This window comes from Thunnus maccoyii, chromosome 10 (assembly GCF_910596095.1).
Source record: "Thunnus maccoyii chromosome 10, fThuMac1.1, whole genome shotgun sequence".
Taxonomy (NCBI): domain Eukaryota; kingdom Metazoa; phylum Chordata; class Actinopteri; order Scombriformes; family Scombridae; genus Thunnus; species Thunnus maccoyii.
Window position 1 is genome coordinate 17,387,767 of NC_056542.1, and position 27,380 is coordinate 17,415,146.

Here is a 27,380-nt window from a genome sequence, read left to right on the forward strand (position 1 = left end):
TCATGTCTAGAAAATTTTAATTCATCAAGATACATCAATAATCGTTTTATCATCGCATCGTAGCCCTCTGAATCGGAATCAAATCAAATCGCGAGGTACCTCGAGATTCCCACCCCTACTATTTTACCACCTATAAAAACTTTTTTTTTTAAAGGTTATCAGGAATCCTTTGAAATAGGAAACCATGATAAAAATGCATGTGTTACAAGTAACAAAACAGTTTATTTAACAAACAAATGTGCAAATAAAAAAGCAAACTATATACATAAATAGAACAATTTAAATGTTCAAATGCAAACAAATCAGTGCAACACAGCTAACTATGTACATAAGTGTAAATGTAGTGCAAATACAAATGAGTGCAAAGTACAAACTATAGACAAAATGGGTCTAGTCCAGGGGCGGAGGAACCAGGTCACGCCAGCCACTCAACGCCTGCACAAGTTGGCTCAGTGTACCAAGGAAGGCTTGCAATTTCAGCATTCTCCTCCATATTCAAGACCGCTTCCAGCTCCCGTGCTCGCACCGCATCATCAATGGCCATCTGGAAATACACACGCTGTGCCCGGTTCAGCTCCTACTGTGCCGGGTTCAGCTCCTGCTCTACCAGGTTCGACTCCTGCTGCTCCACATCTGTCGCCTGCATCTCCCTCAGGACAGTCAACTGCTCCTTTTGCCGTTCCTGTTTCCTCATACCTGGACAATAATTAAGAAAAAACGAAGGTGGTTAACCAAAGCATGCTTATCAATTCTTTGATATTGATTGTATTGGTAAATACCTCAATTTGGAGCTTGAGACAATTCACTTTTCAATTAAAGCATTGTTATGCAAGTATATTATGTTCAATTACCACAGGTTCTTAATATTAGTGCAGAAAATAGATTCACAGACTACAGGCTTGAAGAGTTGAAGCTTTTCCTCCTTTTATATTAAGTGCATTGGAGTTTGGTCTGAGAACAACCAATGTACCATTGAGAAATGATGATGTACGATGTTGTTATCTCAATATCAATCCAGACAACTCTAAGTATAAGTACATAATCATATTATATAATAATCTGGTGTACACAGTTATATCTGACGGTATCATTATACTCTTACATATACTATACTTCGCTGATTTGCTGCTACTGATCACGCCACTATGTCACTTTGTTTGAGACGGTATTTTTGCATTATTAGTTCAAGTACAACACTAGTTGTGGGTACTGTATGTGTACCGCTATTGTCTGTAATTTGTTCGTCTGTAGTTTGAGTTTAGTTGCTCTTTAATTGATCTTATCCTATCCTAAAAGTAAAATAGTACACTTCCAGGCATTTTGCCATGCCTACCTGTGACGCTGCTGCTGGTACCAATGGGGCATCATTGCTAAAGGGGCCTAGGTCCATGTATAGCGCCCATCTGGTCAAACCATTTCCAACTCTTTCTGTTTCAAACCACTCTGGCCGTTGTGGTCATTAATACATCTGTAATCACTTTTAATTTTTTTTTACTTTTCCCTACACTGTTGGAATGACCTTTGGCAGCCCTGTGTGGCCTAATGTTCAGAGACTCTTAGGAGACCCTCTCATTACGATCCTTCCATTGGCATCCAAACAGAGGATGCAGCCGCTATGCTAGTTTGGCTATTTTAAAATGGCGGATTTGTGCAGGATGTCCTGTGTTGCACAAGTGATGATTCTAGTGATGATTCTCTTTGACCAATCAGTTGTCTGCAGTGTTTTCACGTCACCTTTTAGTATTGTCTCAGCTCGCGTGGAATCTCGACAAAGTGATACCAAAAAAGTACCAGGTACTCTCCATGACTTCTGCCCATGGAAAACCAAAAAAGAACGGTTCCAAGCGAGTAGAGTTGAGTCGAGTCGAGCTGTACCATGTAGTGGAAAAGCGGCTTTAGAGGCTTCAGATAATCTGAGTTTTAATATGGATGTCACCAATTGACAAATTAGCATCTTGCGTTTAATTTTGCAATGCTAATGAGTGTTGATTTTACAGTGACAATTATATTGAGGTTGACAAGTTGATTGAGTGTTGTTTGTTCCCTCAGTTGTTATGTACTGTAGCTCAGGAGCAAATGTTCAAAACTAGATGAAGGGCTTAAACTAACTCTGATGGGTGTTTACACTTACATTAACCCCATATACAGAGTGAATGCTATACATTTTCTATGTTTCATCACTAAATATGATTATGCTGCACTTCAAATGATGAGTTGGTGATGTGCATATCACACTGACTTAAGTTGATTTTCTCCCCTGGCCTCCTGAAACTTCTTGAAACCTCAAAAGCATATTTTGACATTTTGAATTTGAGTCTGATTTCCATCACCACACACTTGTCACATTATGGGGGAAAAAGTATTTTAAACCATCTAGCTACTGTAGAAACAGTACATTTCCTGCAGCATATCCCTATTTATTTGTTTCTCATTATGAACTCTAACAAGCTTTTTTCTGAATAACTAAATATAAAATGTAGATAATTCATCAATCAGTGTTTTAATTGTGTATATTAACATTACCTTTAAGGGCACTGATTTTGAGGTTTTCCATGAAATGAATGTGAGTGAATCACAGCTGTTCACAGCTGTGAGAAAATTAAAAAACATCTTCTGGGGTGAAATACACGTAAATCATGTTGCAATTATGGACGGAAAATGTAAAAAAAAAAAAAAAAAAAGAAAAGAAACTGTTGCTTTTTGTTTGGAGTTTTGTGTGTGCTTTGGAAGACGTTATGACAACATAATGTGACATCCCATTGGAAATTCATGAATATGAAATAACAAGTGCAAAGTGTCACCTCCAGCAGATCAGCATATTGCCATATTTCCAGGTAGTGTGTGTGTGTGTTCATTCACAATAGTAGAATGACTAATGCTGCCACACACACCATCAGGCTGTTTTGCATATTGGCTGTATAAAATCCAAATAACATCCATGCTTGCATCAAAACAGTGTGAATTGTAATTTTTAGTACTAAGATATTCATATACATACAGTATATGTCGAAAGGTTTTTATATGGCTGCAGTACAGTTTTTGCTCATTAAATATATACTGTAAATTTAAACACAAAGGGCCTCTTTACGTAATCAAAATCCTCGAAGTCTGTACCAGACTTTGCAAATTGAGACTTCACATTGGCTAACATAAAGTAGAGCTGTTGGACAGATATTTTAGAAGCAGTACAAAACAAATCCAATTACCATCGCACTAAATTGGTTCTTGCAAGCAAAATCTTTTGACAATTAAAAAAATATTCAAAAGTACAAAGCCTGATTGTGTTTTCATATTGGTATGGCCAAAAGCAAACAAGTTTCCAAGTCCACACTGCATGGAAGTTTAAATATCTCTCCAGTGAAACCACATGTAGTGAAATTCTTTTAGGCAGGGAGGCCACTTATTTGACGGTAGGTGAAGCTGAACTGAAGCTACAAATAAAAACACAGATAAAATGCTTCTCCATTTAGTCTCATACAAAATCATTTCCATCCCACATCACACACCTCATATAACAAGCGCTGAATGACATTTCCCCGGGCCAACTGTTAAACATGGTCTGCTTCATGCACACACACACACGCACACACATACACACACACAGATAAAGATGTATATGAAAACACATGCCATCTCATCCATCTAAGCTTACTCTCTCTGGCTAACTCCCACTTATGCCCTTTTAATATTCTAAAGCAAAGTCAAACTGTTTTATTTCCAAAGCACATCACAACAGTTGTAAACTGCTCTGATTGTAACCTTCTACATGACATAATTATCTTTGAGTTCAAATTCAATTTTTCAAGTTCAAGTCCTTCAGAAAGCGGCCTTTGTAGCCAGCCAGCATTGCATCATCCTTTTCCTTCATGTTACATGTTTCATGAAAAACCAACATTATGGTTATTTTATTAAAATCATTGTGGAAAAAAATGATTGTGATGAGAGGCTGACAGTGTGTTTCACCAAGAGCTGTTTTTTTTTTTCCAAAGTGCTGTTTAAGGTATTTTTGCAATATGTTTGTCCAAACCTCTATAAACAGATATCTGCATATAAATGCAGAATCTGTACACAATGGGACAAGATTTTGGTGCCAGAAGCCTTCTGGTTTCTGTTTGTAGTCCATTTGTAGTCTGAGTAGTACTGACCAATTAGTTTGAGTGGGTATACAGTCCGTGTGGAGAACAAAAGAGGCAGAACACATTGGACAGAACCCATTGGCTATCACCTGACGATGATTTCACTTTTAATTAGCGTTTTTTAATTCATCTGCATTCATATACATATATCTGTCTATACAAATTAGCCAAAATGTTGTCTGGACCGTCTCAAGTTGCTAATTGGACTGTAAACAACAACCAGCACACGGAAGAGGAAGTCTTGGCCCGGATATCCGTTATCCGGATGTCTGCTGGCTACACCGGAAGCCCTGAAATATTGGCCGTTGCCCCCAGAGGCTAAATCGTGGTCAGACAGATAGCCGATGGGTTCTGAGATTGTGTTTGTCCAAATCCAATAAACACCAAACTGCTGAAGCCGACTAGAAAGCAGAAAAGTTATTGACTGGCCGTGAGGCTCTGATGCAAATGAGGTGTTGTTCTGAATAACCTGATTGCACAAAACGCAAAGGCTGTCCTCAGGCTACAAAATGTCCTTTCAATCATTTGTAAACTAGTGAACAATCTGTTACTGCTGTATGATTATGATATAATTTCATACTAAGTCAAATACAACAGCAAAAATATCCTAAAAGAAATTGCACTTCAACACTTTCAGCAAACAGGTGACACTATTGAATGAGAGCCATCAAAAAAACAATTATTATAGGTGACGAACTTGTTAGTCTGAGTCACCGTGCTCTCCTTCCCACAATAATTATGCTATATACTGTGTACTACAAAAAGATGAAAAGGTCACTTTTTGACATGACAGAAGGATTTCCAGAGTGTGATTCAGCAAGGAAGGAAACCTTAAAGAATAAGCTTTCAGATATATCACAACACAGGAAACAACTCTGCTATTCTGACTATCATAGGACAGTTATTCTACCATTAAAAAGCCAAGAGAGGTAAAGGCCTGTGGATGAGTGGTGCTATTTTTTTCCTCAGGAAAGGATGAGATAAGAGCCCAGTAATACAGCATGCTGCATTGGCCAGAACACTAACATGGACCATGATCTGGTCATATGAGGGTGCAGCTCCAAGTGGCAACTACCACAGTTTGAGGCTGAAGCCAATGCGAAAATACCTTAAAGGGATAGTTCAGATTTTTGAAGTGGGTTTGTATGAGGTAGTCATCCATAGTCAGTGTATTACCTGCACTATCCCTTTAAAGTGCTGCTAGTTGCTTGCTCCAAAAAATCCCTGGCTCCTATTGACTCCTATGCAAAAAGCGTCAACTCTAAATACTAATTCAATCATTTTTTTCAATAAGTTTATGGTCTCAATTATTATATTCAGGCCCTCTAATAAGTGTGCAGGTGGCCATTTTGTTAATGACTACTCCATCAATAAGATTTTTAGACTCATAGTAGGCTTTGATGTCTGCCGTGTGAACGTTAATTGACAGCTGTTTGCTCACCTGCTGCTCTGGGACTCACACTGAGTTGGACTACTGTCACAATATTTTGGTAAGTTTAATGATTATGATGCACCACTCAGTGTTCGCTTTGGTCCAAGGTAAAGAGGCATGTTTCCAGAGCATGAAAGGCACTCTCTATGTGTAGGGTCCTGGCTCCAAACGGAAAAGATGGCGCCAAACATAAGCAGTAATTCTGGGCTTCAAACCAGCTCTAATGCAAACAGATAGGTGATGTCACACCTTGCTACGTCCATCTTTATATACAGTCTGGTGCAGCTCCGCTTGCAGCTGTATGATCCACTGGTTGAGTTTTCAGTTTGATACAAGCAGCCACATGCCACAGATCTATTTCAAGGTTCTCGACAAGAGGAAGTGTGGTATCATTTATTCTTCCATCCACTCTTTTCACATTCTCTTCCTGATTCCAGTCATCTAAGAGGCAGTCCACCTCTCTCTCTCATCCTTTCACTTCCTCAGACCCATGGAGATGGATAGACAGCGTGTGCAAGAGTCCTTGGCTGAACTGTAAAAGTGCTGATGTGGCGCCAAGCCCTCTAACAGCGTGATGACGCCTCTATCTGTCTCTCCACGATGCACTCTCCCTCACACGAACACAGGTGCATATGCAGATTGGTGCTTGCACAAAAACATGCACACTCACATATAAACGTGAGGCTGAACATACACACAGAGGCATGAGAGCTTGCATGCTTGCATACAGTATCTGCACACAGATTTATGTGCTTGCACACGCAAATGCACATGAATAGGCACAAGTGTGTGCACAAATACACATTAACAGGCGAACACATTCCCTTCTATCACTGTCTGCCTATCTAGTGACACCTTTATCACACCATCCACTCTCCTATATAATCAGCATCAGTCTCTTTTGACCACACTCCTACCTATCACCGCTACAAACACACAAGCTCTCTCTCTCTCTCTCTCTCTCTCTCTCTCACACACACACACACACACACAGGTCAGCTGAGTGATGTTGGAGTGTGTATTTCTCTTCTGCTTGTGTTAAAGTGAGTCATCTATCCTTCCACAGCTTCATTACAACCTACAAGGGCAAACACTATCTCTCGCTCCCTCTGCCTCTCCAGAGAGAGAGAGAAAGAGAGAGAGAGAGAGAGAGAGAGAGAGAGAGAGAGATACAGTAGATACAAAGTGAGATCCCTCTCTCTTTCTACCCCCACCCCCCATCTTTTTCTTTCTCTCTTGTTCCTTTGTCTCTATATTTATCACCTTATATCTGTGTTTTCAATCACACAGTCTTTCTCTCCTCCTCTCCCACCTAGCCTTGAGCAAGTGCCAGGATGGTTAAGCAGCTTGATGTAAACATTTTAACCCACTGAAAGATGCAGAACAGAAGAGAATACATACATACAATGACATTTTAGACAATAGTGTGCAGTTTGGGGAAGACAATTTGCTGTTTCAAAGTGAGTGTTCCTGTGCACAAAGTGAGGTCCATAAAAAGATTGTTTTTCAAGTTTGGTGAGGAAGAACTTGACTGGCCTGCTAGAAACCCAGACCTAAACTCAACTGTGAGGGTCCAAAATCTTGTGGAGAGCCTTCCCAGAAACGTAGAGGCTGTTATAGCAGCATATTAATGCAGATGTGTTTAGAATGAAATGTTCAACAGTCACATATAGGTATAATATCCAGATGTCCACATACTTTTGGCTACATAGTGTAAATAGACACATGAAGAGATACAAGGTAAAAATATGTAATTTATAGCTCATGTTTCTATAGCGAGCCAGAGACACAGACACATATGAAGAGAGACATTTGTTGTGTTCCCACCTGCAGCTAAAGGCTCAGAGACAGAGCGCTTTTTGAGGCCCTACAGAAAGCATGAATAATGCATGGCTAAAACCTCGTATTCTCTAAATTTTAAATGGCTGTTATCAAAAATAACCTGATCTGTGGAGCATTAGGAGGCTCGCACGCAACAGTGGCCTCTATGCTATAGCATTGGACCAAAGTTGAACTTAGATTCATATTTTTCTAACTTTCTGGCCCACATAAGCTTCTTGACTGCTCATCAAGACATGAAAAAACTTCTGACACTTATGCATTTATTGCATTTTGTCATCATAATAATAAATGTTTTGTCTCATCACCAGGGCATGAGGCAGATAATGTTTGTGAGATGCTTAAGTTTTTACACTTTAGGCACACTTTAGGCTTTTCAGCTAAGATGCTCAAATAAGATACAAAACAATGGCCTGACTGACCAAAAGGCAGAAACAGGATTTAAGCCTTGGACTCCCTCTACTGGTTCATAGAGCAGGCTGATAGAAAAGGCTGTGGATATTACTGCACTGTCGTGGCTGAGACATCTTTTCAGTGGAATCACACTGCACAGCCTCCCTGAGGAAGATTATTATAAGTTGTTGGAAAAGAGACTCCAGACAAAATGCTGAATCTCTGAATGTGGGGGAGCAATGCAGACTTTGTCCCTTATAATCAGACAATGGACTAGCTTTTATATAATTTTAAAGTGTCCACAAAGAAGAAACTGTAAAAGAAGATGACAATCAAAAAGTAAAGTTGAGATGGAGCTTAATAAATTCACAAAAAGTTTCAAAGAAAGAAAAAGGGAAATGAAGTCCAGCTAGGTGTTTAAGAGTTAAAACAATTAGTCATAAGTTTGTTATTGATCCCTTTCCCAAGGTCTCTTATCCCAACAACTGCAGACAGGCTCATTACTCTTAAAGACAACCTTATAGACAGTAAGGACTGATAAAGCTGGATCAATGCCACTGATCAGCTCCCACCAAGGTATGGATAAGCACACAGAAGTGGAATAGACAGAAGGGACATTATAGTAATCCCTAAAATTGAACTGTTAAGGTCATTTGGCCATACAGTTGAAGGAAATCTGCATCTTTACCGAGACTAACAGTCCATATTAGTCACACTGGTGGCCCTGCAAAGCTTATTACACACTGGAAAACTATAGATGGATAAACAATAGAAACTTTTCTTTTTTTTCTTTTTTTTTTAGCTGACAAAACAGTCTCATCTCAAGGTCCATTTAGTAGCTGTTCTAGAGTCCTCAATCAAATCACATGATCTTCATCAGCAGATAGAGTTTGCTCACTTACTTACTTTGAAACTCAGCTTTTAAATCCAATAAAGATGAGAAGTCCTTAAAGTGCTCCAAAGAAATTGGAAATTTGAACATCTACTATTTATGACAATTGAACAAACAACCTATGCTAATGAAGATTGTGCGATATAATCATAAGCTCCAGAACTGCTACTGGACCTTGAGGAGAGATTGCTTTGTCAACTATTCTTTTCTATTCTGTAGGACTGCAACTGAAGATTGTTTTTATTATCAATTAATCTGCTGGTTACATTTCTCTATTAATTAACTGGTTGGTCTATAAAATGTCAAAAAATCATGAAAAATTCTGATCATGATATCCTCATCCACCGGTTTCATCTTTAACAACGTGTTGTATTTTAAAAGCTTGTTACACTATCCATTGTGTCAAAAAATTAACTGAAAATTAACTAAAGCTGTCAAATAAATGTAGTGCAGTAGAAAGTACAATCTTTCCCTCTGAAATGTAGTGGAGTGGAAGTGTAAAGTAGCACAAAAAATGAAATACAAGTACCTCAAAATTGTACTTAAATACTGTACAGTACTTCAGTAAATGTACTCAGTTACTTTCCACCACTGCATATCCCTGAGCCAGGGAATTTCTGGTATTTGTGCTCCAAAATCATTTAATAGACTAATTAATAATAATTGCAGCTCTGTTTTACTCTCTTCTAACCTGCTGGCATTCACCATGCATCAGCTGCATGCATTTCTGTTTTCTATTCTATTCTTGCATCCATACTAGTTCCACGTATGTCTTCATTGAGTAAACCTTCAGGGTCTGACTCACCTGTCGGTCACAGTTCACAACAGTCAGATTACAGTAATACTACGCTGCTTTCTCTGGATGTGGCGTCATGAAAACTGTACACTCCCTCCATGTCAACAGTGCGGAAATCTGAGCGTTGGGCGGATTGTTTAACCAGTTCACTTCCCCCTCATGCAGGCTATTACGCCTGTGTGACACAATCAGTAGCAACAGGCATGCAACTATCCCAAGTCAGCGGCTGAGGTGAAGTTTTGGATTTATATTTGTGTTTTTCTCTCAGTCATGATGGATAACTCGGACGCAGCCGGGGCCTCTACTCGCAGGAGAAGGGCTACGTCGGCGGCGGGGAGAGGTGCGTGTCTGCAGCCGATGAACGGGAGGTCTGCGGCGGTGTGTCAGAGCACAGTGACCGCTGACATTAACAGAGACAATGGCCTGAAAAAACGGGATCATTCTTTGGAGACAACCCGGTCTAAAACAAAAAGGGAGAAAAAGAAACGCAGGAATGACGTTGGTGAAGGACTGAGGTGAGTTTCAAAACTTACCACGGTGTGGTTTCCCCAGGGGAAAGTTCAGGAATGTTTGTTTTGTCCAAATGCTATACCTTGACCCTCAAAAGGCGCAGGTTATATTTACATTAAGTTAGTGTTATCGTATTATTAAGCTAGTGTGGTAAACTACGTTAACTTGCTAGCTAGTTTAAACGTGCAGCAGACAGAGAAGGGTTGACAGCCAGGGTCATTTGGAGTCGTACCAAACAAACCTGTTGATATTGTTTCTGTTGTCACCCATTCATTCTCATTTTGTGTCATACTTTTCACTACTGTATGATAGAGTAAGAAAAACTTCAGCACTTAACCTACATGGCTAGACCACGAATGTGTGTGTCTGTAATAAACTGTGCCTTGAGGGCTGATTATTCAAGGGTGTTTCTAATGGGGGGGGGGGGGGGGGCACTGTGTATCTTACACTAAAACAATACAAATACATTGGTATTTTGCTATTGTGTCAAGGGAGACCAATTAAACCACCTGTTTGAAAAATTGCATCAATTTCAAATGTGAAAACTTCACTAATAGCGTGAACATTTTTTTCTTATAGAGTTGCAAAGTGGGAGCTGCCACTGGTTCCAGAAGTGTTTTTTTCCCCAGTCTGTAGTCCCATTTCATTTATTTCTTTAAACGATATCCTCAGTATTCCTTAACATAGAAACACATGACAATCCTAGAAAATGTCACAATCGTGTAAGTTTATATTATGACCACCAGTTTCAATTACGAAATCATGTTTTGTCTGTGATTTTGACATGGGGCATGGTAGGTTGCTGCAGTAGTTGGTGTTACTGGTGTTTGGATATACACCAGTTACATTACTTACCCACAACCCTCACTGTTGTTTTTCTTTTATTTAATAGAAATAAAACCCATTTAGTTCATTTTCATGTATCAGCGCCCATGTTCATCAAATAAAAAACTAATTTGTAAAATACTAACACTTAGTTATGAACTGCAAGTGTCTGCTCTGTCTGTGGAGAGTGAGGAGAGAAAGAACGCTCCAGAGTTGACTTTATATTAATTATTGTTAACACTGTGCTACATTACAGAGAAATACAAAACTCCTTCAGAGTGAGAATGTCTGTCCTCCCTCCTGCTCTCTGCTGTAAACACACGTAGCTGTTAGCGAGCAGCTGCTCTTATGTCTCACCGGGTCTCGGTATTTGTTTTCGGCAGAAACTCGGTGTGTCTCTCTTCAGATGGAATGCGTTTTGCTCCGATTCTAGTTCTTAGCAGTGGTCATCTTTTGGCTCGTCCCCATGTCTGTGTGGGCCGCAGCCCAGCTGTACACAGGAGAGGACCCGCTGGTGATCCTGACCATCACCAGCCTCAAGCCTGCTGTCCCTAACTCGTAAATAAGAAGTAAGAAGAAGATAAGAAATAAGAAGAAGATCTAAAGATCTAAGGTTAAAAATAAAAGTAAGCACACTACAGATCTACTGGTGGACAACGGTGCCGCCATGAGTTTATTAACCAGCGGGAAAATTTCCTCACCATGGCATCCCTTGTGGACGGCTAAGAATACTACAATACCCATGAGCCTTGGTCACCACTACTATGGAGAATTAGAAGTGGTAATTAATTCAAAACGCTTCGTCTTTGAAATTATAAACAAGACGTGGCGCCATAGTTGCTGTATTCACTCAAAAGTGACCCAGAAATTAAAACTGAACTGATTCACAACATTGTAATCTTTAGATTCAACCTGCTGTTAGCTGTGCACGTAACAGAATTGTAAGTTTGATGATTGGCTGTTTTTTACTGACATACACCCTGGGAGTTGTAGTTATAACTTCTACCTTAAATTATGTTGTACACAGTCTTGTACCTCCAACTTTTCGTCCTTTGTAATGATGATTTTACTCAGCGAGTTAGGCTGCATACCGATCCAAGCCATAGAAATGCTCAAACTGTGAGTCACGTAAGGTTGTCAATGGGAAAAATGAATGGGATTTTTACTTTCTGAACGAGGGTCACTCAAAATAGCTCCTCCCACTTTGTAACTCTATTTGAATTTCTTGAACTTTCTGCTGTCACCATTGCAATTGTATTGCAGGGCATAGACAATTGTTTTTGCCAGTCTCAAGGACTGCAACTAACGATTAATTTTCTCGATTAATCAATAAGTTGTTTGGTTCATAAAAAGTCAGAAAATTGTGAAAAATGTTGATCACTGTTTTCTCAAAGCTCAAGATGACTTCTTCAAATGTCTTGTTTTGTCCACAACCAAAAGATATTCAGTTTACTTTCATAGAAGCCTTAAAAGACAAGAAAATTTTCACATTTGAGAAGCTGGAATCAGAGAATTTGGACATTTTTTTCTTATAAATTGATTAAAAGCAATGTATCAATTATCTAAATAGTTGGCAATTAATTGATTAATCCTTGCAGCTCTACTGGTCTCCTCTTTTTAATAATATTCCTCATTTGTTGTGCAAAATAAACTTAACTAATCTTGATTGTTCCATCAAAACCATCTACTGTTTTTACCTCTCAAGCTGTCACAAAACCCAGGAGTCCCTGCTGAGTTCAGCCAGTGGTTACAACAACTACAGAGGAATTCTCAACTGGTGTGTGGTGATGCTGGTAAGACAAAAGAAAAAAAATTACTTACAAGCACACACACACACAAAACCAAGTTATTGGATACACAAGGATACATTTGAAAACACATTTGTTTTGACTCTCCATCTACACTGAACATATATTGTTGACGACTGAAAAATGCCACAGGTAGCGGAGCAGCTGGATCCAAATGCAGAGACTAAGGCAGAATTACTGATTTCAGACTTTTACTTTGAGTTCAGCAGTCAGGTAACAGGATGGCATGAAACAAGCAACAAAGACAAGCTGGAACACCTCAAACATAGACAACGATCTAAACAACAACTAAGAGAACAGACAGGTATTTATACACAGGGACTAATCACAAAACAAGGCACAGCTGGGGTAAGCAGGGACCAGAATAAGGAGAGCGCATGATGATTGCGTAACAAGGTGATCGGGAGGGTGTGGCAGGCAAAACACAGGTCAAGGCTTTATGAGGCTAACACAGGACAGGTGAGCAGGGGAAAGCAGGCTGGGCAGGGCTACAGGAACACAAGAGGTTAGCAACTGACAAGAATAATACCAAAGCAAAGCAGAGATAAAATTAAAGAAAACCCTGGACTCAGAGGAAAAAACAATACCAAGCTCGAGCACTACACAAAGAAACACAAAAGGCACAAGCAGTTATCACAAACAACTTGTAACCCAGAGCACATTCAAAACACACACAATCCTCTTTATCACTGAGACAGACTACATGCTGTGTGAGTTCAGACCGGAGTGAAAACAAAGACAGACCAACCATTATAGGCAACCCGAATAATCATCATGCAAGATAGTGTTTTAAAGACACAACTCAAATCAACTTTCTCCCACTCAGTCCAGTCCAAACAAAAAGGGGAAAAAAGTCTGAGGGCCTCTGGAGGACTGGTGGAGAATGGCATCTAGGGACACAGAGTCAGACTGCAAACATAACCATAACAAAAACAGCTTTTGGAAGACACTCTCAAAGTTAGACGAATGTTTAAGTTTCTTCCTGTTGTTAGCTGTGTTAAGAAGCCAAGTTTCTTTCGCTTTTGACTCACTGATTTTTTGTTTTGTGTTTCAATGCAGCTGCTACCACACAATACATACATATATTTCTGTTGTCTGGCAACTTCAGTATTTTTGTGGTTCATGCTTTTTCTTCTTCTATCTATAGTTATTTTTCTTTTTTAGAAATATTCATTCATTATTAATGATGTTTTTTTCTCTAATACACCTTATCTACAGCTATGAGAAATATATCAATTACAGCTCCCACCCAGTTACAGATGCCTACAATCCAGCACACCACCCCACACTAAACTCCCATAACATGAGTCAGTCAAGTGTCTGACAAAATGCAAGTTGACTCAGGGGCTTCTCAACTGATGATTCGAATCATCAACGTTTAGGGGGCGGCCCTCATTAAAACATAAGATAAGGAACTGCAGAGAGAGTCAGAGAAAGATCTTATCCTGCTTAAACCAAACATCCAACCATTTGTTAAAGTTCTTTGTCTTTTTAGAAAACAATCTGACAGCACTTTTAAATATATTACTTAACAAAAATGAGATAATTTTCATGAAATCTCCAGTTAACACTGGCAGGTCCCTTCTTTGTCTGTATCTTTGTGCCTTCTTTTGTTCTACATTACATGTTTTATACAACATTACTCATTACTTCTATGGAAATCATGTAATTTACTATATTTTAGGCTTAAATTATTGCAGGTTAATACACTGTAATGCATGTGTATATAACACGTACACTCGTGTCATTCATTTAGATTTTCGTAAGAAAAAAAACGTGAAAACAAATCATCACTTGTGTAGCATTATTGGTTTAATTCAATTTGTATCCAGTTGGTTCTCATCATGTCTTTTGCATCATAGATTCGACTATAGAATAGAAGGAGAATATGGACACTAAACAGATAATCCACTGGCGCGGATTGATAAAATTGAATAAATCAAAATGAAATGAAATTAAGAAGAATTAGTCCAGAATGTTCCATAAATACCCACTTGTTTTCAAGCAGACTCACCGTATCTGATTCTGTGTCAAATCTGGTTTCCTGCCATCTTAAACACAAAAATGTAAGTCTCAGCATGACGTTTTGTTTGAAATATCAACCTTATGCTAAGATAGTTTAAATTAAACATGTTACAGTGAAGGCAGATGCTTTCTAGGGGGTTAAGATAAAAAGCTTTTTACAAGAAATAATCAAAACACAAAAATCTTGAGTAATCATAAAACCCTGTTGTCAAATGTCAATTTTCTCAAAAATATCCAAATGATGTGCAACTATAGTAAAATGTATGATTATATGTAATATGATTGAGTATCATGAGTTTATGTCAAGCTCAACACCTTTTGCAGAAATTCCTCCTCCATACTTGGGAGAAGCGACAGAATTTGAGAGAATAGGAGAGGAGACGAGGCTAGCAAAGCCTGCTTTCTGCTAATCCAGGCTTTGAACACAGATCGTTGTGTTCATCGCAAGAGGTTTTCCTTCATTCCCACTGAACTTCTTCCCCATCCCCAGGCATAGAGCCTTTGTGTCGGGTAATGAGATATTACAGTCCATTTAGAAAGGGGGAGAGTGAGGAGGAGAGATAAAAAAAAAAGGATGATGAGAGGGACAGGATGAAAGTATTGAGGGGAGGAAGGAGATGGGGAAAAAGGGAGAGGAGGGAAAGGGAAGAAAAAGAGGAGAGAGGTGATATGAAGTAATGCGTTTATTCAATTAAGAGGGAAGAAGTGACAAAGGGAATGATAAGAGAAGCATAAAAAGGGAGAAATGAGTAGGGAATATTATTGTGCAACAAACTGAAAGACATTCTGATAAATATCTGTAACGCCTGCTTTTTATTACAGGTGCTGAGTAATGCTCGCCTCTTCTTAGAAAACCTGTTAAGGTAAGTAAGTTTGGAGTCTTTTGAGGAGCATGTTATTTATTTATTTTTATTCCTTTTTCACATTATTACCTTTTATTCCAGGAGGTTTCCTGTACTGTTTGTTAGAATTAGGGGGTTTAAATTATACCAAACAGAAATACCAGGTCTTCAAATTGTCACAAACTTCCTCTTGCTATTACAAGAGTGCTTTTACTAATCCTTGAACTGTTCTTTATTACTTTATTTTGACAATAGATCTTTTTCACTTTATACGTTTTGACGTATCATAGCAGGAAAAGCTCAGGTGTAATTGATACAACGATAACCAACTGCATTTCATTTAGGTGAGCCAATTTCAGACCTTTTTCACAGCAGACATGTCAAAGTAGGGTTAGCATAGGTGCAATTAACAACATTAATGATGGCTGAATCCCATTTAGCTTTTCCAAAGTCACGACCCCGGTACAATGATGATGGTTCACCAGAATTGCCTCCTTGGACACTTGAAAGGAAGTCAGCCATTGTTAGCATTATCAGTTACCCCTGTGCTTTTCTTGCTATGACAGCTCAAAAGCTCTGCTGTTAAAAAGGTCTATTGTGTAGCTGGCTCACTGTCATTTAATGTAACTGACCATTTGTTAATGTTATTTAGTCACACCTGTGCTTTCCCTGTTACAACAAGTCGAACTGTCTGCAGTGAAAAGAAAGTGTATTTACATTTTTGAAATGTATTTTTCTAGCTAGTTTGGTATGACTAGTGCATCTTTAATTTTGATCTCAGTTTTTAATCAGTCCTTTCAATTTTGGATTTGCCAGGTACGGTATTTTGGTGGACCCCATTCAAGTGGTTTCCTTGTTTCTGAAGGATCCTTATAGCTGGCCGGCAGCATGCCTTGTAATTGGTAGGTAAACATTTAAGGAAACTTTTCAGTGAGGGTTAGGAGGGAGGCAAAAGTCATCGTCAAATAAGTCACCTGTGATTAAAGTAATAACACAGTTACAGACAGTGACATAATTAAACAACATAACTCCACCAATTAAGATGAAAACTGTTGAATATCAGGTCAAATTTGTGAACACTTAATCATTACTTAATGAATAAATGTGGTGGGGGTGGAAAATGTGACCATTATTTAAACTACAGTAGATTGAAAAGAATAAAGTTTAAAAAGTGTCCAAAAATAATATGTCAGATTCAGTTTTATGTAACTCAGTACAGATTATTTACAATAATAAATCATTGAACCAGTTCAAGTGATGTACACTCATACAATCCCACTTCAAACTCATGAAACACACACAATTTTAAAATTTTGAGTATGAAAATCAGATTTTTCTGAAAATAAATCATAACATTTAGATAACTGGATGAATTAATTGAACTCCTTTTAAAACAGTGAACATGTTTCAAGTTTTTTTTGTTTTTTGTCCTTAAATAGGTGATGTTATTTGCCTCATTTCAAGCCATTCCTTGTTTTAAGACACACAAAGGAGCATAATAATAGTAAAATAATAAAAACAGAACACATTTAAAATGCAAAAACAAACTGAAAGCCATACAAACTAAGCACATTATAAAAATACAAATAAAGTAAAATGAACTAAGATGCCATAAAATATAACAAGCTCAACGAAAAGCAATTTTTAATAAGTGGGATTTTAACAGTGATTTAAAAGACAAGAAAGAGTTTGCAGCCCTGATCTTCTGAGGCAGGTCATGTCAAAGTCTAGGAGCCCATCCCCTCTATGTACAAATTTGGACCTTGAAACAACAAGAGGCGACACATCCGATGATCTCAGGGAGCAGGAACATACAGGGCATGGGGCAATGGGAGATCTGATAAATAACTTGGGTCAAGGCCTCTCAGGGCTTTGTAAGTAATCAACAAAATCTTAGAATCTATTCTAAAAGCAACAGGTAGCCAGTGAAGGGAAGCCAGGATTGGTGAAATGTGATCATGTTTCCTCAATGGAGTAAAAATCCTGGCAGCAGAGTTTTTGGATGAGCTGGAGGCGGGAGAAGGATTTTTTGCTGATGCCAGAGAGCAGGGAATTACAGTAGTCCAATCGACTGGTTATGAAAGCGTGAATAACAGTTTCCAGATTTTTGGCAGAAATAAATGGTCTATTCCTTGAAATGTTTCTGAGATGATAAAAGCAAGATTGAACCATCGAACTAACATGTTTATCTGTACATGCTGTATTCAAAGTCTTTTCAGTATTTTTATGGTACATCGCAGTGCAAGTCTGCAGTGGTGCAGCTCACACTGTCTCTGGGGGGGCAGTCACCTGCCCTATATACTGATATACTGCACACTGGTACTGTGCTGCAGCGTGAGGAAGCGACGGAGAGAGCGAAAAATGAGTAGAGGAAAAGGAGAGAAGCTGCGTTGGGAAAGAAGTGAATGGAAGAGAAAATGAAGTGATTGGTTAGAGAGAGGGCAAGAATGCAGGGACGAGAAGAGAGGAGCAGGGTAGAGAAAAAGGAGAGAGCCGATGTAAAGTGCTGCATTGACAAAGGACAAGAGAAGAATAGAGGGAGGGAGGGAGAGATGGATGGAGTTAAGGTAAATGACTGCACTGACGATGGGTAACAGACAGGTGAGAATGGGAGTCTGTTTACAGTAGCATGGACAGTAAAGCAGCTCATTCCCAGAGGGCATTCAGTACTTTTTAGAGTTACTGCAGCAGCTCACACACACAAATACTGCAACACAGAGTAAGTGAGAAGCCTACATTTTGTGATAGCCAGCTAAGTGGGTGAAGTTTGGAAAACAAGACTAGACAGTTTTTCATTTAGGCAACTGGCCAGTTGAGTGACCAAAATGAAATGAAATTTATACTGATGTCAGGTATTTCATTACGGTACAAGTCTGTTGCTTCCATAATATCTCCCAAAAGCTGCTGTGTAGATACCTGATGAAAGGTTTTAAAACAGGTGGTAAATTGTGCTGTTTGTTCCAGTTTGATGCACATGCAGCCTCAATAGTTACTGTTTGTTAAAGATGCTTAACAGGCCTGTTTCCAAAACAGATCAGAAAGCACAATAGCAGAAGTATATTATGCATTTCCCGTGGTCTCTGCTTTTCATATGGTTGAGTGTTGATCTGTGACAAAGAACAACCCTCTCCTTAGTTTGTCCAGTTGCCCAGGGAAACCAAAGTTGGACCAGTGTCACCAATTTCATGCTATTTGGCAACCAAGCCATTTGTTTAAAATAAAGTAAAATAGAAACACATCATCCAAATCTTACTTCAGTAAAATGTCATACACAGTCCTATTGCAGAAACTGAGGTTGACTTCTTTTTTCTTTTATTTTTGGACCTTTTCTCAGTGCAACAAATAATGCTAGAATGTGTGCTAGAAATAAAAAATAAGAATGTTTTACTGTGATTTATATATTATTTGAAAATGTGAGTTACATAAAAAACCACCCGGTTAAAAGAGTTGCTTTGCTGAGATGTAACTACAGATAAAATACTAAATCGGTGCAAAACCTGGTGAAGTGAGGTCTACTTAATATCACACCAACAGCAAATGACGAAAGACTGAATGAAATGTTCACTAACACACTTTTTCACAGTTTTCACGTGTGCATAATTAGCTTAAATACTGTGCTTCTGTGGTTGTCGTCACATGAAAAAGATTTTTTCCTACAAGGGATTTGTTGCTTTTTAAAACTGTCTTGTGTCTTCATAGCACTAAATATACCATGAAGTCCAAAATAAGCATGTGACTTAAACATTAAACAAGTTTATTTGGTATGGCAATGCTGATGGATAGTTTTAATCTAAATGTCTGGCAGTTTACACATTTGTTAACTCTAGATTAGATGGATTGACATGCTAATGACCTGATTAGGGTCTTAAAATGGAACAATTGCTGCAATTATGTGCCATCAGTGTGTCCCAGCCTAGTCTAGTCAAGATAATGAGCAATCTACATACCAGAGCTTCCCTTAAGTCTGCTCTGCTGTGAGTTACCCTGCATTTCTGCCAGATAACATGGTAAAATATATACAATTGAGCCTAATTTGCTTGACACGGAATCAGAGAGAAACACTGTTTTTGGTCTAAATATGTCGAAAATTAGCCCTTTTTTTCTAAGAATGTGAATATTGTAGGTGTTAAAGGACCAGTGTGTGAGATTTAGTGGCATCTGGTGGAACGGACTTGGCCGAAATGAAATATCATATTCATAAGTATGTTTTAATAAGTATATAATCCCATGAAAATAAGGATCATTGTGTTTTCATTACCTTAGAATGAGCCCTTTATATCTACATAGGGAGCAGATCCTCTTCCATGGAGGCCACCATGTCACACTGCCATGTTTCTACAGTTAGCCCAGAATGGACAAACCAAACACTGGCTCTAGAGAGGGCTTTTCACGTTTTGTGAGTTTCACAGCCACCGTAGATTCTCCTACACACCTGGTGGGGGAGGGGAGAGCTACTCATCTGGTTGCAATCTGCAACCTCACTGCTAGATGCCACTAAATCTTACACACTAGTCCTTTAAATGCAAAGCAAACCCTGTATTCATATTCTTTCTTGCATTCACTACAGCACCCTCTTGATTATGAGGCTTATAAGACGCTCTGTGGAGATTCTTTTTGCAGCCAGTTGCTCCATAGAAATAAGAAATTAAGAAAAACTGATTTTTGTGCAATTGATATCCATTTATTTAATCTGCACATTTTACACACAAGTGACACAAGTGTTAAATGCCAGTTTATATAAAACAAGCTCTGTGCAGGAAACCAAATTAGCAACAATGAAATATGTTTTGTGTACGCACATTCATGTATCTAGCAGTTGGTGTGTGCTGTGCAACACATATGCTCTGTTAGTGCTGCCTCATTTCTTTCATCAGGTGTTGCTGTTTAATGGTGTGAGAGTCTGTGACTGTGTCTGTTTGTGTGTGAGAGAGCAGAGTCTTGCTAAAAAAAGCAGGAGAAAAGCTTAATTCACCTAAAAATTCAACTTGAGACCAAACCAGTCGAAAACTTGAAACCAACAATGTTCATTCTATTAATAAGTTCATGTCTCAAAGAAAGATTAATTCTGCCACATGTTTTTAATTCCTATGTTCTGCTTAGCACAGATACCAACTATTTCCCCTGTATATTTACATAAGAAGCTTGTTGATCCAGTTCGGTAAAAGTCATGTTTTCACTTGACACATGTTCCTCTATGTGTTTACTTTAAGTCTTAGGCTAATGAATGAGTTTGGAAAGACAAGGTCTTCATCCAACAGATGACAACATATCACTGTCAATATAGTTGTCTCAGGAAGTTGATAGGTGACTTTCACAACAATGTGTCTGTTTTCTGCCGCACGCATTTCCTCCCAGTAATGTCTGTAATGTTGATGTAATGTGACCAATTGACACTTAATTTCATGATTTGGAGGATGAAAAACTTGCATTTACAGTTATAAATATATTATACTGAACGGAAATTCAGATTTGTTTTCTTTTTCTTGGACTCGTGTTCATACTCTCACCCTGCAGGGATCCTTCAGAAGTGAGCTTGTAAGGAAAATAAAGATGTAAACATGGACTGTTTAAGAGGAACTGACATGAATCTCTCATTGTGTTTTCACAGTGTGCAATGTGTTCATTCTGGTGGCTCTTTACACAGAAAGGCAATTGTCAAAGGTGAGTGGAGAAACCCTACTTAAACATCAGACCACTTTGGATTTGAACTCAACTGTTGAATTCAGAGCACTTTCACAACTCCCAGGAGGGATTATTTTTCTAAAACTGTCCTCTGAAACTGAGTGACTAGCTGACCCTCTCCAAATTCATCTGCAAATGTTACAGTAAAATGGTAAAATGAGAAATTAGTTTCACCATCTGCATTTTTAGGGCATATTCAGTTATGAATATGGAACATCATGAACCTTTAAAAACTTTACTAGGCCACCGTAACTCAAAATGTAGTTCTGTTGTAGAGATCTGCTCAAACACACAGTAAACAAGCACTTAAAATATTAATGTTAAACTGCTGTATTTTAGAATAAGCTGAAGAACAAGTGAATAGGGAAGTTTAAAAAAATACAACCAAAGTAGTGGCAGTTAGTTGGGTGGTGATGGTTGAAAATGGGACAACTTACTGTTTCTCTCTCTCTTTTCAGGGTTCATTTAGTGAACTTGTGGGTTTTCTGGTCCATTGCATCAACATGGCCATCATGCTAACATTCCCTGCTGCAGTGGTACTATTGGTCCCTTCTATGACCCCAGGTAAAATGTTTAAAATACTACCTCTGTAGGCTTGCAATTAACTACTAACTACTGTGCATAAGAGACAAACAGTTGACTTAAATATTACACTGCTAAACTACTCTCCATTCATTTATACTTGAAAATGTAGCCATGTGTATAAACAGGAAGTGTCATTGTAATAAAGATTAAGAGGACATTCATATCTTTGCCCTTCAGAGAAACAGTCAACGAGTTTGATAGTGCACTAAAAGACATCTCTTATACCCAGTCATAATTGGAGTCTGTTAGTGGTAATGGACCAGTTGGTCCATGACTGGATTATATCCAGCTGGCTCAGAGGAGAGGAGAGGAGAGGAGAGGAAAGGGGGGAGAGGAGAAGACAGGAGAGAAGAGATGAGGGGGAGGGGAGGAAAGGGGGATAGAGGAGAGGAGAAGAAAGAGAAGAAAGAAGAGGGGAGGGGAAGAGAGGAGAGGGGAGGAAAGGGGGAGAGAGGAGAAGAAAGGAGAGGAGAAGGGAGGAGAGGGGAGAAAAGGGGGAAGGAGGACAGGAGAAGAAAGAAGAGGGGAGGGGAAGAGAGGAGAGGGGAGGAAAGGGGGAGAGAGGAGAAGAAAGGAGAGGAGAAGGGAGGAGAGAGGAGAAAAGGGGGAAGGAGGACAGGAGAAGAAAGAAGAGGGGAGGGGAAGAGAGAAGAGGAGAAGGGAGGAAAGGGGGAGAGAAGAGAAGAAAGGAGAGGAAAAGGGAAGAGAGGAGAGGAGAAGAAAGGACATGAGAGGGGAGGGAAAGAGAGGAGAGGGGAAGAAAGGGGGAGAGGAGAGGGGAGGAAATGGGAGGGGAAGAGAGGAGAGGAAAAAAGAGTGATGCCAAAGTGGGTGTGGTTTACATTACAGGGTCATCCAAGGGTCACAGTCTTCTGTCTTCATCAGGCTGCCTGACAGAGACTATGGCCGCCCTCCACAAACCATACAATTCATGCATGATAAATTCGCCATACTGTACACTACATGATGCACTAGCACGCTATGTGCCTCATTCATCATCATTCAATCATCATTCATGTCAATATATAGATTCAATTTTTGAAAACCTTGTTACCTAATGTACATTGTTTTATATTTAAAAAAAATAGTTGTTCGTCGCATTCAACAGGAAATTCTACTGGCATGTCAACAATTATTTATTTCCCAAATGAAGCACATTTCTCGTTTTGGGGTACTAAGATGATTAAGAAAATGTGCGTACTACAGGTGTGACGGGTAGTCATCAAACTTCCAGCATTAATCCAGGCGAACTTGCTTATATTGTGGTAAAATCTGATCAATTTTGTCCTCCATCGCAGTAGCTCCCAGCCTTTTGTGCTGATGACCCTTTAATACACCATGTCAAGCTTTGACTACTTGTGACCCCTTTTTACAGGATGAAAGTAAAACTATACAGCATTTCATAGGAAGAAAAAAAAACTAAAATTATGTAGTAGAATATCATTCTTTATTATTCCCCTCCTCCTGTAATCATCTTGTGACCACTTAGATTCCTCTTACAACCCCACACGTGTCCCGACCCTTAGGTTGGGAACCAATGCTCTTGCATGGTTTTATGCTCTTCTCTTGTGTCCTTAACCATAATGAACTTGAAAATGTAAAATAATTCACTGACAAGGTCACATTTGTCACTTAACCTACAAACGTTCTGCAGTAGGAGTGTTTCACACCATTAACATAGTATATTTAGTTCAGATTTTTGGCATGGCCTCTGTCCTTTATTCTATGCTTTAGTGGGGACGTTTATAATGTTATGAGACAGATAGTGAGTTTCAAGTGTAAGCAGTGTTAATTTAGTTGTCCTCTTGAATTTATTAGACTTTTAAATGTTGACTTGGCCTAGAGACTCATTGTTTTAAAGCCCAAGTATTATAAAAGGTTTAATGTGTCGCATCTATTTCTTTCTCTTTGTTCTTTTCACTTTGTTAGCCTCTCCTCTTCCTCTTTTCTCTTCCTCTCCTCTCATCTGTTCTCTCACTGGGAGGTGAAGGAGTAAAGGAGTCAGTCCATCTGTCTGTCTGTTCTCCTCTCAGCGCTGCTGTTCACACAGGAAGGGCAATGACAGAGGGCAGGTGTGTGTGTGTGTATGTGTGTGTGTGTGTGTGTGTTAGTGTGTGAAGGGAGCTATTACATTTACTGGATTCTTCTTATGCAACCAGTATTCAATCTGTTCATAAAGCACAGTGCAAGAATCTGATCTCAAACTTAATTAAAAATCTTATTTGATCTCTTTTGAGGAATACTTTAGCAATGAGAGGAAACTCTTTTCTACTCTCTACTTTCTCTACTGCCATTATTTCATTATTCCCACTGCGTTTGATGTCCTGTAATGTGCACTAGTCTGCTACAAGGGATTTTTGAGATTACAATAAAAAATAGAAAGAGCTATGTATATCTGGTTCTGATTCTATGCACATCTCAGTATAAACTATTCAGTGCATAAACGAAAGTATACATATTTTGTAAGCTTAATAAAACAATATGATCCAGTGCAAAAGCATTCAACTCAATGATACAGTATTTAATATAGCCTAATATATAGCCTAAAATGATAATAAATCCTGTTTAGAAATCTTGCAAACTGACAGTAAAATATTTAATTAGTCATACAAACTGGATGTCACAGTGAAGTCCTGCATACTTCAACCGTGCAGGTGCACAGCTGTTGAACAGTCTGGTACCTTTCTTGATGTTAGTTATATAAGACTGGGACAAGCAGGAACACTCACACTAGCACACTTTTAGTACATTTCCTGTCTTTACCAAATAGAATAAGGCTTGCTGTTGCAGGTATGTGACGCACCTGATGACACACACACACCCACACACAGAGCAGTAAGTGTAATATGTGGGATAATCTTGGGAAAGGACTCTAAATAAAAGACAAATGCATATGTTTGCTTGGATGGAGGCACTCAAACAGTTCACATATTAGAGACAAACCTATACATTCTTGAAAGCTAGGTGTGTCGAATTGGCTAATCTAAGGCACAACTATCATGTTACCTGGTTCAGCCGGACCTAGCATCTCATGTTGTGGAACCTGTTTGAACTTTTTTTTCTGATCAGAGGACTCTCCACAGAGGAAAGAAAGATAAATCTCATTACTAAAGATTTGTCTTTACTAAGAGCATTTATATTTACTGTGAGCATATTGATTTTAATCTATGAATCATTACAATTATGGTTCTTGCCATTGCAGACTCTGTTCACAAAACAAAACAACAAATAGCGTGCAGTCAACATAGCTACGACTCTTAAAAAATCAGAGTAAGTGTTTGTGAGTTCACAGACATATATTATGATTTGGGTGGAAAATTGTGAGTGGTTGATGGCTGGCTCCTCTGGCATTTTTTTACCACTTACAGTAAGCTCCTCTACTGTGCGTGTGTGTGCGTGTGTGTGTTTTTTTTTCTATGATCACTATCTCCAGTGGCTGTCTAGGAGCTACATTAAGCCAGAGAGACAGATGGTTAATGGATAAGATCTGCTGGGGTTTGATGCCAGGTGTGCTGACCTCCACCTCACCCTGTTGGCACAACAGGCATTTTTTATTTGTGTGTCTCTGTGTGCCTGTGTTAGTGTATGAGTGTGTTAGTAAAGGTTGGTGTGTTTCTTCCTCTCTGTTCGGCATGATCCTTTTCTATCAAGCATATGGTGATTATTGATAAAGCTCTTGTAGGCAAACTGCTCAGTTGGTCTGTATTTGTGTGCTTGTATGTAAGTATCGTGTGTGTGTGGACTTTGAGCTGACATGATTTATTTTATTGGACTTGTTTAACTGTTTGTTCAAGATGAAATGACAACCTCTCTTTTTCTTTATCCCTTTATCCCTTCCTTTTTCACTCTCATCCCTTCCTTCCAGTCTATCCCTGTGTCTTCGTCTTCCATCCTCAGTCTCACACTTTTTCTCCTGTTCATTTGCTCCCCTTCTTCATTTCTACCAACTCTTCCTCAATCTGTTCTTCCTTTCACTTGCCTTTCCTCATTTTTTTTTTCTAATCACCGCTCAATCAACTCTCAAACCAGAGCCAGAACAAATTTGAGAAACAGATGTAGCCTATTTCTGTTAAAGGGGTAAATTTATGGAACAAAGTTAAGGATGAATTAAAAATGTGTAAAACAATCATTATGTTCTATAAGAAAATGTTCAAAAATAATGTATTGAATAAGTACAGGAGTATGATCTAACATGGTACTTTGTGTTAATGGACATTACAATGTTCAGTGTAATAGTATTATCTTTGGTTTGAAGATTTTTCCAGTTATTTATTGATTTATTTTCATTAATGCTGCTCTACCTTACTTTGAATGAGTATGAAGTGGCAAATACAATGAACTACTTGGTGTCTTGGTGAATGTGGAAGAGTAGAACGAAAGACATAATAAGCTTTGGCTTCAGCCTCCATGTTTTCTGTCTTATTTAAGAGGATTTGTTGACTGTTTTGTTAAATGATCTTTTTTGGTCTGTATTCTGGTTTGATAACATATACGTTTTTCTTTATGTGCTGCAGACAGAAATAAAGCTTGATGATTATGAATACCTTTTGTTTATCAGTTGGTTACATGGTCTCTTACCACAGCTTTATCCTCATCACAGTGTTAACTATCATCTCTCTCCCCCTCTCCATCAGTTGGTGGTGCGTTCGCACTTGGTACTTACACCATTCTGTTCCTGAAGCTGTACTCCTATAAGGACGTCAACATGTGGTGTAGGGAGCTGAGCACTGTCAAGGCCAAGAAACTGGCCAGATCACTGTCTTGTAAGTTACACATACACACAAACACATGTGAGAGCAAGTTCACACACACACATACATATGTATAGTAGATAAGGGTATGGGAATTATACAGACCCCTTACAATTATAATAAATAACTTTAGTGACCAAATTTTAAGTTCAGTTTCTGTGTATGCTTTCAGCCTATTTGAAAATGAGTAAGTCCCTTTCTAGATGATCAGTCAGTCCTTTGCTCATGTTGTTACAGTGACATCTAATGGCAGACACTTGTTACTGCAGCTAGTAGGTTTTAAAAAAAAAAAGGACAGTTAAACACATGGTAACCACTACAGTTCTGTTTTGACTCCTGTGACTATAAAACAAACAATGCTTTGTGTTTGGCCTGTTTTCTGTCTATCTAAATGTCATAAGTACAATAAAACATATCATGTAGTATAATTTGCCTGCATGTTTGAATTTTTTCCATCAGGTCCCTCAGCACAGCACTTCAATGGAGGCGACCGTAAGGTGTGTTATCCTGGTAACCTCACCATCAGAGGTACTCAGACACATCTTTGTAGTGTTTGTATGAAATGAAATTCATCATGTTTTTACCACTGCCTCAAGAATTTCATTGATTAATTCTGTCACATTTACCTCCTCTCCATCTCTATAGACATGTACTACTTTGTCTTTGCTCCGACTCTGTGCTACGAGCTCAACTTTCCTCGCTCCCCCAAGATTCGCATGAGTTTCTTGCTGAGGAGACTGTTTGAGATGGTGAGGAAATGTCAGCCAGGGATTACTACCTTTACTGTAGTTGTGTGGTCAAGTCAGCATAGACTTAGAGCCTTGTTTTTTGAGGCTATACTTAAAAGTACAGCCGCACTGCTGT

General features: G+C 38.8%; 1 protein-coding gene and 1 long non-coding RNA gene across 3 annotated transcripts in view; one reads left to right on the forward strand and one right to left on the reverse strand.

Moving 5' to 3' along the window:
* Positions 1-12,926, reverse strand: LOC121905977. Of its 2 annotated transcripts, XR_006098507.1 has the most exons (4): positions 12,827-12,926; positions 12,521-12,613; positions 11,181-11,374; positions 1-696 (listed from the first exon to the last, which is right to left on the reverse strand). It is a non-coding gene; the product is annotated as an uncharacterized LOC121905977 (long non-coding RNA). The 2 variants fall into 2 exon arrangements; XR_006098508.1 differs by lacking the exon at positions 11,181-11,374.
* The window catches only part of dgat1b (diacylglycerol O-acyltransferase 1b), a 22,320-nt gene continuing 4,450 nt past the window's right edge, over positions 9,511-27,380 (forward strand). The window contains exons 1-9 of the mRNA XM_042424594.1: positions 9,511-10,003; positions 12,529-12,616; positions 15,479-15,519; positions 16,315-16,400; positions 21,107-21,159; positions 21,639-21,744; positions 26,400-26,528; positions 26,976-27,044; positions 27,162-27,265. Of these exons, the coding sequence (XP_042280528.1) occupies positions 9,759-10,003; positions 12,529-12,616; positions 15,479-15,519; positions 16,315-16,400; positions 21,107-21,159; positions 21,639-21,744; positions 26,400-26,528; positions 26,976-27,044; positions 27,162-27,265 (921 nt within the window). The 5' untranslated portion in view covers positions 9,511-9,758. The remainder of the gene's footprint in view (positions 10,004-12,528; positions 12,617-15,478; positions 15,520-16,314; positions 16,401-21,106; positions 21,160-21,638; positions 21,745-26,399; positions 26,529-26,975; positions 27,045-27,161; positions 27,266-27,380) is intronic.